General features: G+C 40.6%; 1 protein-coding gene across 7 annotated transcripts; it reads left to right on the top strand.

The window, feature by feature from the left end:
* The first annotated feature begins 1,388 nt into the window (after window positions 1–1,388).
* Window positions 1,389–15,966, top strand: pan2 (poly(A) specific ribonuclease subunit PAN2). Of its 7 annotated transcripts, none has more exons than XM_084069433.1 (26): window positions 1,389–1,463; window positions 2,073–2,372; window positions 3,034–3,203; window positions 3,317–3,437; window positions 3,607–3,684; window positions 3,793–4,063; window positions 4,314–4,659; window positions 5,351–5,447; window positions 5,669–5,788; window positions 5,900–6,019; window positions 6,142–6,270; window positions 6,757–6,956; window positions 7,385–7,533; window positions 7,627–7,733; window positions 8,006–8,104; window positions 8,690–8,784; window positions 8,910–9,063; window positions 10,292–10,429; window positions 10,563–10,622; window positions 10,724–10,814; window positions 10,895–11,052; window positions 12,577–12,720; window positions 14,408–14,587; window positions 15,158–15,251; window positions 15,428–15,619; window positions 15,791–15,966. In XM_084069433.1, the coding sequence occupies exons 2-26, from the start codon at window positions 2,091–2,093 to the stop codon at window positions 15,823–15,825; spliced, it is 3,630 nt and encodes a 1,209-aa protein (XP_083925559.1). In that variant the 5' UTR covers window positions 1,389–1,463; window positions 2,073–2,090; the 3' UTR covers window positions 15,826–15,966. The 7 variants fall into 7 exon arrangements, with proteins under 7 accessions (XP_083925559.1, XP_083925558.1, XP_083925556.1 ...); XM_084069432.1 differs by having other exon boundaries at window positions 15,428–15,631; XM_084069430.1 differs by having other exon boundaries at window positions 15,428–15,631; window positions 15,788–15,966.
* The last annotated feature ends 207 nt before the right edge of the window (window positions 15,967–16,173 follow it).

Raw genomic sequence — 16,173 nt, 5'->3', positions numbered from 1 at the left:
TGTGTGTGTGTGTGTGTGTGTGTGTGTGTGTGTGTGTGTGTGTGTGTGTGTGTGTGTGTGTGTGTGTGTGTGTGTGTGTGTGTGTGTGTGTGTGTGTGTGTGTGTGTGTGTGTGTCCCTTCTTGACTTGAAGGTTTTTATGTAATTTTTGGATTATTGTGATGTCATTTAGGCCTATAGAAATAAATGCTGCCTGGGCCCTGCACTCTTTCACCCCTAGACACCGACTACAATCACGTTCCGGTGTCAAATGATCAGGATTCTGAAAATGATCTGTAGCTCATTTAGTTGTTTGTTGGTTTCTAACTTGGATCACACATAACATTTTTAATTTGCTTTATTTTCAAAACGGCTGTAAACACAATTATTTGTTATATGGGGTTATTCCCCTCATGGGACACCATATGGGAATCCCATGTGGTGCCAAATGGCATCATCGATAATTGTTGCAATGTCCTAACCTAACCTACCCCCCCCCCCCCTCTCTTTCTTTTTTGTACATATTTTTCACCCTTCATACTTCATACCAGTAACCTGTAAACTGATTGTATGACATTCTGTATAGTAGTGTGTATATCTGTCTGTCTCTTATATGTCAACATGATTTGTGTGCATGGGGATCTCATCTTAAACAAGCTACGTGCTTAACTGAGCTATCCAGTTTAGTAGACCTTGTATTGCGAATTTGTACTTCCATGTACTGTTATGTACTGCCATGTACTGTTCTCATGTCTTACTAAATAAAGTACATCAATCAATCAATCAATCAATCAAAGCTATTATAGCATAACATAATATTAATAATACTACATAGCCTATTTTACATATTTTATATTCTAAGCCAGGGGTCTTCAACGTTTTTCAGGCCAAGGACGGTCTTTGAAGGACCCCTAAGATGAGAGAGAGCTGAAGCACGGACCCCCACTACATATTGTATAAACTTGTGTTGCAGATTAAACTTTTTCATAGATTTCCTAGAGACTTGTTTACTATCAATGAACAAGCACTAATTGGATTCATGTTAAGTTGTATTTTCAGACAATCAACCACTTAAACCCTCAATACTTAACTTGTACTTGATCTGCTCTCCCCCCTATCCCAACCTCTTTACCGAAAATAGCAGATCTACAAGCACAAGCCTCCCAGGGGGAGGCGGTGTGTGCTTGTAGATATTTTGTAGCTATTTTTGGCCAAAGTTCTCCTCAGAATAGGGATGCAAGGGTTCAAGTGGTTAATGTAAAAAAAAAAAAAAAAAGTTCCTATCACACACAGATTTGGTGGCCCCCCTGAAGTAACCCCCTAGGGGACCCCTAAGCCAACATAGCCAATAGGACACCTAGACGTGAGCGTCTTGAATGCGCCCCATATGCCCCGGAAGTGTTTAGTTGTTTTTGTTATGAATGGAAGGAACATGGATCGGATGCATGTCAAATAAAAGCTATAAAACCACTTTCTAAAGAATAGGTGGGTGATACTAGACATAACTATACATCGTTAAGTTAGCTGGGGAAAAGACATTCTCTCTATGTCTGTGGTTCAGTCACAGCTATGCATCTGCTTTTAACGTTGTTGTTCTAGTGAGCTAACGCTAGCTAACATCGTCTCAAAAGCATCCCTGATACTGCCGATACGAGTGTGGCCAAGAAAGAGTTTCAACATTTGAATTATTTGTCGATTACATGTAGTAATGTGTTAATATTTTATGCTCTGTTGATTCATTGAATAAATAGGACCACAGTGGTCATAATTAGACACCAGGATGTTTTTGTGTTATCATTTTTAGCCTTACTGTACGTGCTGTTTACATTTCTGACTAATAAAGTATTCAATCAGTCAATCAAAAACAACCTAACTGAATAACTTGTGGGTAAAGGTCCACTACTATGTCGACTATGTTGATCAAGAATAATAATTAAAACATAGTTGGACTTTACACATAAAAAAAATCTTCAGTGTTATTTAACTCTGAGTGTAAAATTTGAGTTATTATAAATGATTTATACACTATCGGAGTACAAATGGATACATCACTGAGGATTTGACTATGTACATTTGCTGTCCCCCATGTCCCAGGTTTACACAGCCGTACTCATGATGAACTTTGATGGTCTTGATCCAGGAATGGGCGAATATTCGCCCACTCTCCACGGGACCCTGGATACAGGGATGGAACCCACAATGGACCCACGCCTTAATCCCAGTTTACTGCAAGGTGTGGAGCTTGATCCAGAGGGACTTAATGGACCTGACGCTGTGCACATTTTAGAAGGAATGTTCTCTGAGCTGCACAGTGTGGTTGCAGAAGGTGGCATCCCAGTGACTGCAACTCATTTTGATCTACAAGAAGAGATGCTTTGGATGGGGAATCATAGGGTAAGAGACTAGGGCAGAATGATGTGTGACAAATATCACAGTGTTTGTGACGATAATATCAGTTTTCTTTTAAATTTTTCGAGCAGAAAAAGGGGAGTCCCTCACACTGTCGTCACTTACAAAAATGTGTTGATAGGGATACAACGTTTTGGTCACTCGGACCATCATCAGGCATTATGCCGGGACTCCCCTTGTGCGGGACTCCCCTTTTTCTGCTCTTCAAGTTCATTACTCCGATGCACCGTCTCCGTAGGTGTGCAAAAGCACTTTTGTTTCCCTTTTTAATCTTTCAAAAATAGAATAGCTGAAGCTCATAACGTGTCGCAAACTCGCACGCATTGTGAGCTTGTAGATTGGCTATTTGAAGATTTTTTTGAAAGTTTTTAAATAACTTTTAAGTATAAAATAGGGCTTGATTTATTAAAATCAAGAAAAGGCAATACTTATGCCATATCACGGTATTACAAAATCCCAGACGATATATCTAATCTGATATCACAATGTCAATATATTTCCCAGCCCTATTAGAGACTATAGGCTGACATATTTTGGAGACTTTTTATTCCTTTTGCGGTTCCATGAAAACAATAACATGTTATTTTGATGTTATGCTGTGTTATTGATATTTCTCTGAATCACCTGTCTTCTTGTCTTTCTTAAGGGTCATGCAAGCTCCTTCTTTGGACCTACTATGGGTCGCTATTCTTCTTTTCAAGTGCACTCAACTGATGACATCCGTGCCATTCAGAGCTTGGAGACGGGCGTACTATTCCTTTCTAAGAGCAACCTCAAATGCTACACTCGCGGAGGCCTTGTCATGTTTGATTATCCGTGAGTTGCATATAATATAGGCCAATGCTTTAGATAAGTGATTGTTTGAATTCATTGTTAAAATGTGTCAGATTTAAATGTATCACTTATTGTAAAGGGCATGTTTATTTCAGATTGGAGGAAAGCTCTGATATGCACAGTCTACTTATGACCGATAACAACACGTTGCTTGTGGGTGGACTACAGAGCTGTGTGGTTGAAGTTGACTTGAATACTGTTCAGGAAACTCAGAAGGTGAGAGTTGGTAGTAGCGTTTAACTTTATTGAATGAAACGTATTAACCATGCATATTTTTGAAGCACTGCATGATCTATGTTCAGTTTAAATCATTCCAAATTAAAACAATTAAAATGTAAAATAGCAAATGATTAATCACTTCCTTGCTGTGTCTTTGCATTCATAGTTCACAGTTGATGTACCTGGTGTGGCAATCATGCGCCAGTCCAGTCGCTTCTTCTTTTGTGGTCATACGTCTGGAAAGGTATGGGCAAAATGATTTGATCCTGTCTTTTTAACTTTTGCGTAATATGTGCAGTTTGTTCACACAATTAAGCAATTAACCTTGTCTTTTACCTTCAATTGAAACCAGGTAACCCTTCGTGACATGCGCACGTTCCAGGTGGAACACGAGTTTGACGCGTTCTCTGGCAGCCTGTCAGACTTTGACGTCCATGGAAACCTTCTGGCTGCTTGTGGATTCTCCAGTCGAGGAATGAATGGCCTGGCATGTGACCGCTTCCTCATGGTGTATGACCTCCGCATGATGCGAGCTGTAACGCCACTTCAGGTGCACGTGGATCCCCTCTTCTTGCGCTTCATTCCGACTTACACGTCACGCCTGGCTATCATCTCACAGACAGGTATCGAAATACTGATTGCGACATTACTTTTACAAAGCTTTTACTGGAGAAAGAAGGGTGTGTGTGTGTGTGTGTGTGTGTGTGTGTGTGTGTCTTTAAGTACTTCCTTGTTCCTCACAGAGTTTATCTGTGTCCGCCTTTGTACACTGTTGATATTTTGCCTTTGGTCTTTGAATGTGAATCTTGTCTTGTTACAATACCAACATTTACAATGTATTGTATCCGTTTCTTTTTTCTCTGATTTCGCTAGGTCAGTGCCAGTTCTGTGAACCAACTGGGCTTGCCAATCTTGCTGATGTTTTTCACGTTAACACTGTGGGCCAGCTGCTCATGAGTTTTGACGTGTCCTCCAGCAAACAAGCCTTGGTCTTTGGTGACTCTGGGGGATGTGTGCACCTTTGGTCAGATGCCCCAGAAGTGTCTTTCAACAGCTTTTCTCGTGAGACAGAGTTTGCCCTACCCTGTCTGGTAGACTCACTGCCACAGCTGGACTGGAGCCATGACCTGCTGCCCTTGTCTCTCATCCCCATGCCCCTGACCAGCACAGAGACATTGCTGTCGGACTGGCCCACTGCGCTGGCTGCTCCCAGTCCCAGGTTGGCAATCATTCTGACAATGCATGTCCATAATCTCCAGAGTCATACTAGTTTGGCAACAGACAATGAAATGGAAGATCAGTTTCATACACAACTTTATAATTTCCCAACATGCAAACAAGATCGTATGAGGTGCTGTGTAATGATTATACTGTAGGTCTGTAGGTTTGTACATAAACTCTAGAGCCTGACCCATTCTAGATTTTTGGGTGCGATGCTGATCCTGATTTTGGAGAGTCCTAGACCATCAATTACTGTGTAATGTTTGTATGTGACATATTATTTTGTTAAAAAAGAAAAACCTTGACATCAATTTGAAAGACTTAGTTTCGATTAAAGTTTCTATTTGAGAATTTAACATATACAGTATAACCAAAAGAAAACAGAACTTGACATTATTCAATTATGTATATTATGTATATTATTTTAAACTTCAATAGTAACTTTAATTATACAATGAACATGCAAGTAAGTAAATACTACACATGAAATAGACTTTATTTTATTTAATAATTTAAATAAAAACACATTTTCAAAAATAGCTGATCTACAGACTCCATCGTGTTGTAGATAGGCAATTTTAGAAAAGATTTAAAATGTAAAAAAATTGGGACAGAAGCTGCATAATTGCTGATACCCATGTCGTCAAAAAAGTCAAATACCAATAAACAAATTCTTCTTTTGTATTTAGACGAGCACCTCCTGTGGACCCAGAAATCTTGCGCACAATGAAAACGGTTGGATTCATTGGTTATGCAGCCAATCCTCGCACCCGTCCTCGGAATCAGGTGTGTTGAAAGCCTACAATGCTGATTTGTGTAAATAAAGGGATACAATTGCAAAAGTAAATCATTTATTTATGCTTTAGTTCTGTGTCACTTCCCCTGTATTTTAGTTTAGATATTTGATTTGAGAATAATGAAATACACTTTTGTTTTAGAGATATTAACCAGGAAGGTTCACAGCATTCACTGATCAAAAATCCATTTCCTTTTTTGTTTGATTCCAGGTTCCATACAAACTTAAAGAGGTGGAGTTAGATTATGATAATTACAACCAAGTGCCTGAGTCGCCAATTGGCCGGGATGAAGAACCACACCTATATATGGTCCCCAAGAAGTTCAGGAAGGTTTGAACTAATTTTGTTATATCCAAATTATTTGATTGTCAAGCCTGCAGTATACAGTATATGGCAGTATGTGTGTGTTGAGGACTTGTCTCCACTGGCTATTTCCACTAGGTCACCATTAAGTATTCTAAACTGGGCTTAGAGGACTTTGACTTCAAACATTACAACAGGACCCTATTTGCTGGCCTTGAACCTCACATCCCCAATGCGTACTGTAACTGCATGATCCAGGTATGAGTATGAAGAGTCTTGTCAAATTATTACGCTGATATATGTTTTGTAAATCATCCAGTTCAAATACTCATTTCTGAGACCTGTTAAACCCTTGTTGTTAAACTCGGTTGTTGCATTAGGTGCTGTACTTCCTGGAGCCAATCCGCTGTCTGGTCCAGAATCACCTGTGTCAGAAGGAGTTCTGTTTGGCCTGTGAACTAGGTTTCCTTTTCCACATGTTGGATCTGTCTCGAGGAGATCCATGTCAGGTACTTTAACCACAAGGCCACTGAGCTGGTACATATCATGATGTTAGTTAAGTGTTAGTGTCCGCCCTGAAATTGGGAGGTCAAGGTTCAATTCCCCTACTGGGTGACACCAAAGACTATAATAATGGGACCCAATGCTTGACACGCAGCATCAAGGGTTGGATTGGGGGTGAGTCCCTGCGACATACCTGTGACATATCAGCGTCATGTCCAGGGGGTGTACTTGTACATCATGCTGGGGCATCATGTACTTGTGCTTCAAGCTGCTTCACTCTACACTACAGAAACAGGAGATAGGCTCCTACCATATGGACCACGTGGCTCAGGAACCGTTGGTTCCCAAGGCTTCTTACTTACTTAACATCATGATGTTATCTCCTTTATTATTGGGGAATGATTTACTGGTTAACCTGAATTGAATTGCATGTATAATTACCCTACAGTTCTTGTCTGTCTTAGCAACCCACCCTGCTTCCTCTCTTGCAGGCCAGCAACTTCCTCCGAGCATTCCGCACCATCCCTGAGGCGTCCGCGTTGGGCCTGATCCTGGCAGACTCGGATGAGCAGACGGGCAAGGCTAGACTGGGCCGCCTCATCCAAAGTTGGAACCGCTTTATCCTCACCCAGCTGCACCAGGAGACACAGGAGCAGGAGGGTCCACAGGCCTACAGGGGAGCCAGTAGCAGGTCAGGGCAGGCAAAGTAAAGACACAACCATGTTGCCTAATCTAATGTATTGTAGTGTACATCCTTCATCACAGCAATGCTTAACCACTTAAATTATTTGTACTTCATTGATTGGTGTTCCCCCAGGATATATACTTGGTTCCCTCCTTTTTCCCTCTACACTAAATCTCTATAAGAGAATCCTCAAGAATGTAAGATCTACAAGCTCACACCACATCGCAATGTTCGCCTATTATGGCGTGGCCGAAAAATTATGAAGTGGTTAACGTACAGTTTGTTTGGATCTTGGTATGAAGTGAGGTTGATTACTCATACAATGGCAGATTTAAAGAGATCTGATGCAAAAGAAATTACATGTAGGGAGGTATAGTACAGTATTTATGCTTGGAGACTGATGTGGAAGCTGAGCAGTGTTGCCTCTGTTGCAGTGCACTGGGCTCCTCTGGTGAGTCTGTCATCGGAAGACTGTTTGGATGTGAAGTTGAGAACAGCAGCCTGTGTCGCTGTGGCAAGGAGACAGTTCGCTCTACTCTCACCTTGCTCTTCACCATACATTATCCTGAACACAACTCTCACGGTTAGTTCTCCCCCCAAAGGACCATTAGTCTAGTAGAAAGATTGGAGTGTTTAGGCTGTACAATTCTACTAATTCTATTTCATGACCCATCAGATAAGACGATAAAGGAATATGAATTTGCTGAGATCCTGCAGAAGAGCATCTGTCTTGAGCAGAGCACTCAGGCTTGGTGTGAAAACTGTGAGAAGTACCAGCCCACGGTGAGTGCCTTCTTAAGTTTAATGTATACTTCAATGCACAACCGTGTCACTCAACGAGAATAACTGATTTTCAATTTCAATAACGCTGATTTTCAACTGTGTCGATGTGCTTTGAATAGTTGGAAAATTATAATTTCTAGGGAGAAACACGGTCATGCAACAAAGTGTAAATGATGCAATAAAGTGTAAATGATCCCTATGCTTGTCTTAACATTACAAATGATGACTGACTTAATTTATTCCATAATGTGTCTTAAAAAATACAATTCTAGGTACAAACACGTAACATCAGGTGTTTACCAGATGTTCTGGTCATCAATTGTGAAGTGAACAGTGCCAAAGAGGCAGAATTCTGGAAGGTTCAGGCAGAGGTAGGTGTCCATCACATTTGTAACAACAGCATAATATTGGGTTGTGCAAGTTTATCTCGCCTCATTTTTTTTTCCTTTACATTTTTATCCCACGATTTTGTAACCCATATTTTTCACCCAGTGCCAATTACCTATGTAATCCTGGGCACTACTCTCCATCTGCCAGGCTAGGGAGAGCCCAAGCTGAAGCTCATGTCTCCTTCAATGCATGAGGAGCGAGCAGGCCGCTTCTTATCATCCGACAGGGGGGAGTTTCCCCTATCTCACCTCATTTAACAACAAAAATACAATGTAATCAGAAAAATAAAAAGCAAACATAGAGATACACACTGTTATCCTTCCTGTGAGATGTTGGCTAACATCTACTATATCAAGAGCGGTATTCTGTTCACTGTGTTAACCACTTAAGCCCTATACACAATGAAGAGAAAATATGAAGAGAGAAAATAGCTGATTTACAAGCTCAAAACACGTTGCCGTGTTGAGAGTTTGAGATCTGATATTTTTTTATTTCAAAATGATTTAGAAATTCTTGGGGGGAAAAAGTGGGGAAATGTTAATGTTGTCATTCTGCTGTCTTTACAGTATGCCTATAATAAGGCCATGCAGAAGGAAGCTATGGAGCCCCCCAAGCCCAAAGAACCTCAACCTCAACCCATGCCCACAGAGTGGTGCTTGGAGTAAAGATGATTTTTAACATGACTACCTGTATAATTTCCAGCTAGTGTTAACTGTCTGTGACTCCACAACATTCAACTTCACAAATTGTCAATTCACCAAGTTAGTGCTCTTCCTTCTTGTGCAGTGGAGAGTACAGAGAGGAGGGATGCAGTGCGGAGAACTTAACCTTTGATACCAAAGCAGAAGACCTGCGACATGTATGGATTCCTCTCACTCTCAAGATGTCAATCAGCAAGAGTCAGGGACTGGAGATCAGCAACTGGCCAGAAGGAGAAGAGGTGAGAGGTTACCTCTTAATTGATCGTGTCCATGCTCTTTATTCCGTCTCTGAGAATCGTATAGGAAGTTTGAATATGATATATTGATATTTTCTCAGGTCCTGCCGTAGAGATTGTATGCATTCTTGATGTTTTTCTTTTCACTCCAGTTCTGCATTTTTCTATGTGTATTAAATGACAGACATAAAGAGTAATACATTGAAATTAATCAGAATTAGGCCGTCATGGCATAGAGGTAAACCACTCGCCCACCACTGCAGAGACCCTACAATTGGGCGGAAAGCTGCCTGGGGATCATGTTTGTGTTGGTGTACAAGCGGCCTCTGCTGGTTGGGAAGGGAACTGGAGAAGATACAAGGAAAAGAAGAAGGAAGTCCATTTTTCTTTTTTTCATTTTCATTTTTGCAACGTTTCGACCTAGGTCTTCATCAGGCAAATATTAATATAATAATATTACATAATATTTGCCTGATGAAGACCTAGAAGGTCGAAACGTTGCAAAAATAAAAAGTGAGTTTCTTGGCGCTTGAGAACAGTGTGCAGACTTCCTTCTTCTTTTCCTTGATTCTTCCCTTGATGTCCAGCACCTGGCCTAAATACAGGTGTGGGATGTGCACACAATCTTCTCTTTGAACTGGAGAAGATAAACTTCAGCATTATGCATTACACTCCCCTGTTAAAACTCCTCATTGTCAGTTGAAAACTAATCTGAGTTCCCAGAAGTTTTCGCCGGCTCGGCGAGGAACTTCTGGGCCAGAGCCCTGGGATTTGTGGGCGGGATGTTATTTACGCTCTGAATCTGAGCGGACACGCCTCTTACCGGTCTGAGAGCTGTGCAACTCGTCTAAAAAGTCCGACGAGAGGCAAACAGCAGTACACAACAATGGCGGCCGAAATTTCTCAAGGGGAAATTGCTTCCCGTCGATCCTATTTAGATGCAACACCCACTGCATGTGGATCCCGCCCCCTTTTCTTCATTGGCTGTTGATTTGAATCACAACGCAGTGGCCGCGCCCCCGCCGTCCAAACTCCGAGGCAATGCCTCCCAGACTAGTTGAAAACAAGCATAATGTTGACTCCATGTGCAGTTGTGCACAGAGGGAAATAAAAAACGTATGGAAATCGGCTATGACTTTTTCAGTGATCAGCCTACCATCTGCCTACCGTCTGCCACCTCCAGGCTAGGTATGTCTTACACTGTATGACTCCTTGTATTGACTCCCTCCAGTTAAGTGCGGCTGAGGAGGATGAAGGAGCTTCTCTCTATGACTTGGTCGTCACTGTCCCTCACATACTGGACGCTCGCACAGGAGGCAACTTGGTAGCGCACATCAAAGTGGGAGAGACCTATCACCAACGAAAAGAGGTGAGCATGCACATCAAATGTACTGTTCCAGAGAGTAGAGATACTCAACAGTGAAGCTCGTATAGCATTGGACCATACTCTGATGCTGTGCCTCAATATGGATATTCCAACTAATTATTTGCGTTTCTTTTAGGGGGTCACACACCAGCAGTGGTATCTCTTTAATGATTTCTTAATTGAGCCAATTGACAAGGTAAACTTTTGGTTGTCCATTTAATTTGTCATACTAATATGATTTATGTAGCATTGCTGTAAAGATCCTCATAAGCATAACGTGTTATCCATAATTTGCAGACTGAAGCCGCGCAGTTTGATGTGAACTGGAAAGTGCCAGCCATGATGTATTATGCTAAGAGGAACTACCACTCCAAATATGACCTGCGCAGTAAGTTTGACACCAAAAGTTTTTGTTTCGTTTTTTCGCCATTGAAATGTATAGCTTAAAAACATTGCTTTACTTTCCAGTTAAGAACCCCATCGAGGCCAGCGTGCTGCTAACAGAGGCCTCACTGGCTCGGAAGCAGAGGAAGAGTCATGCCACTTTCATTCCTCTCATGGTCAGCGAGATGCCCCAGGCTGGAGACCTGGTCGGGTTGGATGCCGAATTTGTCACACTCAACCAGGTCCGTCTGGCATGTTCTGTTACTTTCCTTTCAGTGTGTCATGCCATATCATCATCTGTCGGGCTCGGGCGGAAACCTTGGATGTACAATCATTTTGACTTTTGAGGAAATGGAACAAATAACCTGTTTTCCAATGGCTCCAATGTAGTTATTATTTAGTCATAACCCCTTAATACTTTTCATTGGTTTTTCATTGGCATATTCATAAATAAAACCCACCTACACACTTTCAACCTGGCATCCCTATTTTGGGCATGTCATTATAGGTGACATTTGTCACCTGTTGTGAGCTTGTAGATCAGCTATTTTCCACTACTTTTCCACAACACTGTCATAAGATGAAGTATAATGAATTCTCTTTATGATAAAACACAAACAAACATTAAATATTGAGATACAAGGTCTCTGCCCAACAGTTACATAGATACCTTTATTATCCCGTGGGGGAGTTACAGGTAAAGAGTAAGAAAAAGAAAAGTAATAATAATAATAATAATGGATTTTATTTATAACGCACTTTACATTTACAGGAAATCTCAAAGTGCTTACAGAAGGCAGTAGCATAAGAACAGAAAACATCACACCAATTAAAAGAAAACAACTAAAAACAATTAAAACATGGGGCATAAAGCCTAGAGGTAAAACCAGCTAAAAAAATGCTTTGCTAAAAAGGTAAGTCTTTAATCCTCTCTTAAAGCAGTCGACCGACTGTGGTGCTCTTAGGTGGACAGGGAGGGCGTTCCACAGTTCGGGTGCGACTGAGCAGAAAGCCCGGTCGCCCATGGTGCGTAGTTTGGCCTTGCAGGTGTTGAGGAGGTTGGTGTTTGAGGAGCGGAGGTTACGGGTCGAGGGCTGTAGGGAGACTAGGTCCTTGAGGTATGAGGGAGCGTTGCCGTGGATGCACTGATGTGTCAACAGGGAGATTTTGTATTGGGTCCGGAAAGCAACGGGAAGCCAGTGGAGTGAACGGAGGATGGGTGTGATGTGTTCACGTTTGCGCACTCTCATCAGGACCCTAGCAGCGCTGTTCTGAATATATTGAAGCCTTTGAAGGCTTTTGCTAGGGATCCCGATGAGAAGTGCATTGCAATAGTCCAACCTGGAGGAGACAAAGGCGTGGACGAGCTTTTCTGAATCTGCTAGCGTAAGTGTGGGGCGGAGTTTTGAAATGTTTCTGAGGTGAAAGAATGATGTTTTGCATAGGGCGATAGTGACGATATACCTGTATAGTTTATGCCTACTGGTGGCGGCATAATCTATATTTTTATATGCCTCCGTCATCAACAACCAATGGCTGGAGGCATTATATTTCTGGGTTGTCCGTCCATCTGTCAGTCAGCCCAACCTTGTGAATGCGATATCTCAGGAACGCCTAAAGGGAATTTCATGACAATTTTGCACAAACATCCACTTGAACTCAAGGATGAACTTATTAGAAGTAGGTGGTGAAAAGTGAACGGTCAAGGTCCCTATGACATCATGTCCGTCCCTTTTTTGTGAAGGCAATGTGTGTGTTGTTGACAGGAAGAGGCAGAACTGCGGAGCGATGGCACCAAGTCCACCATCAAGCCCAGTCAGATGTCTGTGGCCAGGATCACCTGTGTGCGGGGTCAGGGCGTCAATGAGGGCGTGCCCTTCATCGATGACTACATCTCTACGCAGGAGCAGGTAACAAACAAGAGTGGAAACATGCTGTAACTGAGGGAAATATCATGCACTGTCTCTGGTTTTGAACAGTGGACAACTTTGGACATAGTTTGCTGGTGGAAATTGCGGGTGCAACAGTTAATCAAACTTATTGATTTAATGGATTATAAAAAATAATGGCTTAGATAATAAAATAATCGTTTAATGTTCTTATAGTATAGTTAAAAGGTTAAGCGGATTATAAAATAGACTGTCTATTAGCTCACAACGTGCCACCTAACGATGCATTGTGTATTTTTTCATAAAACCATTTTATAAGATAATTTACCATAATGCCCAATGTTTGTCTTTTTTTCTTCAATTTAGGCTTCATAAGTTATTCATAAACTCATATCATTTAAGTACAGCAACATCAAATGAGCTATAAATGTATAATTACTTAAAAAAAGCTATAAATGTCCTTCTAGTAGGACAAAACACTTGATTTCCTCATAATGTCATCGTTTAAAGTAAAGTAAATGTATCATAAGTGAGTCATGATACCTCACAAATGTGTTTACATGAATATAGACAGTCAAGTAATTGTTACCATGATATGTATGGCAAGAGGAAAATGAAAGATACATTTACATGATCAAAAATATATTTGTTTGATAGATCAACATGTGTAGTAGCCCTAAAAAGAGGATGAGTTTATTATTTAGTATTGAATGAATAACAAATAAAAGTTAAAAATAAATATTTTTCTTCTGGTAATGCATTATTCTTACCAACTTCCATGTGACCCCAGATCATTTATCTTCACCAAAATGTATAATATTACCAACATGTGCTAAATGATTACATATTCCCTGCAGAATTCTTTTCAAATGACACATTTCCATCTGTCATAAATGCACAAAATATAAAACACTCAATATAAGCTGTAAGTGCTTTAGGTTTGGTTTTGATGTCTTGTGGTACATTTGTCTTACAACATGTTTTAAGACGATTAAATGATTAAAGCTTATAATATGCTTAGAATGTGCTTATAATCATGATACTTTATAATTTGTCATGCACAACTATTCAAGTAAAGTGTTAAAATGAGGTCCGAAAGCTTAGGATCTGCTCTGTTTGAATTGAATACTGTACTGCACACACAGTTTCAATCCAAAACACCATTATCTAGGGCTGTCACGATTATAATATTTTATGTGACGATTCATTGTCACACAAATAATTGCGATTGACGATTTAATAGTGTTTTTTGTCGTTGAACATTTGACATTTCTGTTTGGCTTTTACTTTATACTTAAAAAAAAACATTCATAGTGGCAGTAGCAGATCTACAAGCTCACAACACATCGCATCGTGATGCGTTGTGAGCCTGCAGATCTGCTATTTCCACTACTTTTTGAAAATGTTTGAAAATATATGAAAAATGTTCTACATGGAAACGATTATGCAAAATAGTTGTTGCATAATCGCCTAATCGCAATTATTCGAGATAATCACAATCGTGACAGGCCTACCATTACCACTCATACAAAAAACATCTGCAATTTATAATTACAGAATAATATATAATTACTATTACGATTTGGCGTATTTATTTATTTATTTACATTTGTCAAGCTAGGAAGGCAGTATGAGAAAGAATGGAAAAAGCACCATGCCATGGTTTCTGAATTTGATCTTACTTATATACTTCTATATGCTTTCACAGGTGGTTGACTATTTGACCCAATATTCTGGCATCAAACCAGGGGACCTGGATGCTAAGATTTCTTCCAAACATTTGACCACTCTGAAGTCCACTTACCTAAAGCTGCGATTTCTCATCGACACTGGAGTGCGCTTTGCTGGCCATGGTTTGCAGAAGGACTTCCGGGTTATCAATTTATTGGTATGTCTGCTCACTAGAACATGGATTAAAGTTCTCAGTCGCCAAGACTGATTTCAGTCATTTGGATTCCATGGAAGCCAGCATGTCTTCTATGGAAGCATGTTGCGCAGCAAAAATAGCCGATCTACAAGCTCTCAATGCGTCTGCGACGCATTGAGAGCTTGTAGAAAGGCTATTTTCCGTTATTTTAAGATTAGAGCATTTGAAGTGGTCAAACTAGCAATATGTTCAGAAGTATCTTCCATCTTAATCGACTCGGATATTTCATATAAAAGCAAAGGTTAAAGCCTGAATCTGTGATTTCTTCACATGGTTGGCAGTATGTAGAACAGCAGGAATAATATTACTAAAGCATCCTAATTGTACATATTGTATTCATTGTTTAGGAATCGGCGCTAGTGTGTGTGGGGGATCCTTTCACACGGTTTCACAAATCGCATATTAGGACATTTTTAGTCGTGAGATTTAAACTAGCTTTAATCCATGCTAGAACTTTGAGTCTGCTTAATTTAACAGCCCAATTATAATTATACAGGTTTTGTCTTTAATCTTTGTTCTTGGTTTGTACAGGTGCTAAAAGACCAGGTCGTTGACACTGTATACCTGTTCCACATGCCTCGGAAGAGGATGATCTCTCTAAGATTCCTCGCCTGGTACTTTCTAGGTGAGTGCTTTTTCCCACCCATTAAGGTTTATTCCTGATAATTTAAATGAATTGGTTTTTGGCAGTGGTCCTTGGTATTTCCAGAATTCACATCGTACCGAGCCATTTGAACAGGCAGAATGTTACTAGATTTTAATCCTGAGAATTTTACTCAATGCCTGGATCATTGTTCCCAGACCTCAACATCCAGGGAGAAACCCATGACAGTATTGAGGACGCTCGCACCGCTCTGCAGCTCTACAGAAAATACATGGAGCTGAGTCGCGGCGGTGGGACAGACGAAGTGAGGAAGGTTCTGAAGGGACTCTACGAAAAAGGACGGAAAATGGATTGGAAAGTCCCGGAGGTTGACACAGGAGATGGTCAAGGTAGCCCAAAATGTACGAAACTTGACATCACGTAAAATGTACTGTAGGCCATTTTAAATGGGTGTAAGAATAGCTTGAGAGTGGATGTCTTTTTTTCTCGATTCAGTACAAAAGGCAAACGAGACATGTTTGGCCAAGGTGTTTGAAAGTCGTCTTTTTTTCTTCCAGCAGGTGGTGCTGTCTTTCCCTCTGTGATGGGGCTGTGAGCAGCACTTGGAGACAACTGCCAAATGGATTTAATCCGAATCAATCTTACACATTCTTGTCTAGTCACTGTGTCACACTTTGTATTAAGGTGAAACAATTGCAGAATATGTTTTGCATCATGTAGGATGGGGGGGGGGGGGGGGGGGGGACTTTAAAGTGTCTACATTTCTGTTGCCTGTAAAATATTCATTCTCAAAAAGCCAATCATATTGCTGGCTCAGTGACTGGACAGCTTTTTTTGGTGATTACATTTTTCTTCCAAAAAAAATATAATTCTTTTTGTAGCGATTGGAAGCTGAACATACCACATTACCAAACGTTCAGATATACATTTTGTATGCGTCTTA

This window comes from Gymnoscopelus microlampas (genome assembly GCF_963454915.1).
Source record: "Gymnoscopelus microlampas genome assembly, chromosome: 10".
NCBI lineage: Eukaryota > Metazoa > Chordata > Actinopteri > Myctophiformes > Myctophidae > Gymnoscopelus > Gymnoscopelus microlampas.
Note: the sequence above shows the minus strand (reverse complement) of the source record. Positions and strands in the feature narration are given on the sequence as shown.

What these genes read in the sequence shown, in the direction of transcription:
- pan2 (XM_084069427.1), top strand. Translation starts at nt 2,091, where the DNA reads ATGATGAACTTTGATGGTCTTGATCCAGGAATGGGCGAATATTCGCCC. An exon ending in GCACCCGTCCTCGGAATCAG is followed by an intron (nt 5,448 to 5,668) that starts GTGTGTTGAAAG and finishes GTTTGATTCCAG; the next exon opens with GTTCCATACAAACTTAAAGA. An exon ending in CTCGAGGAGATCCATGTCAG is followed by an intron (nt 6,271 to 6,756) that starts GTACTTTAACCA and finishes CCTCTCTTGCAG; the next exon opens with GCCAGCAACTTCCTCCGAGC.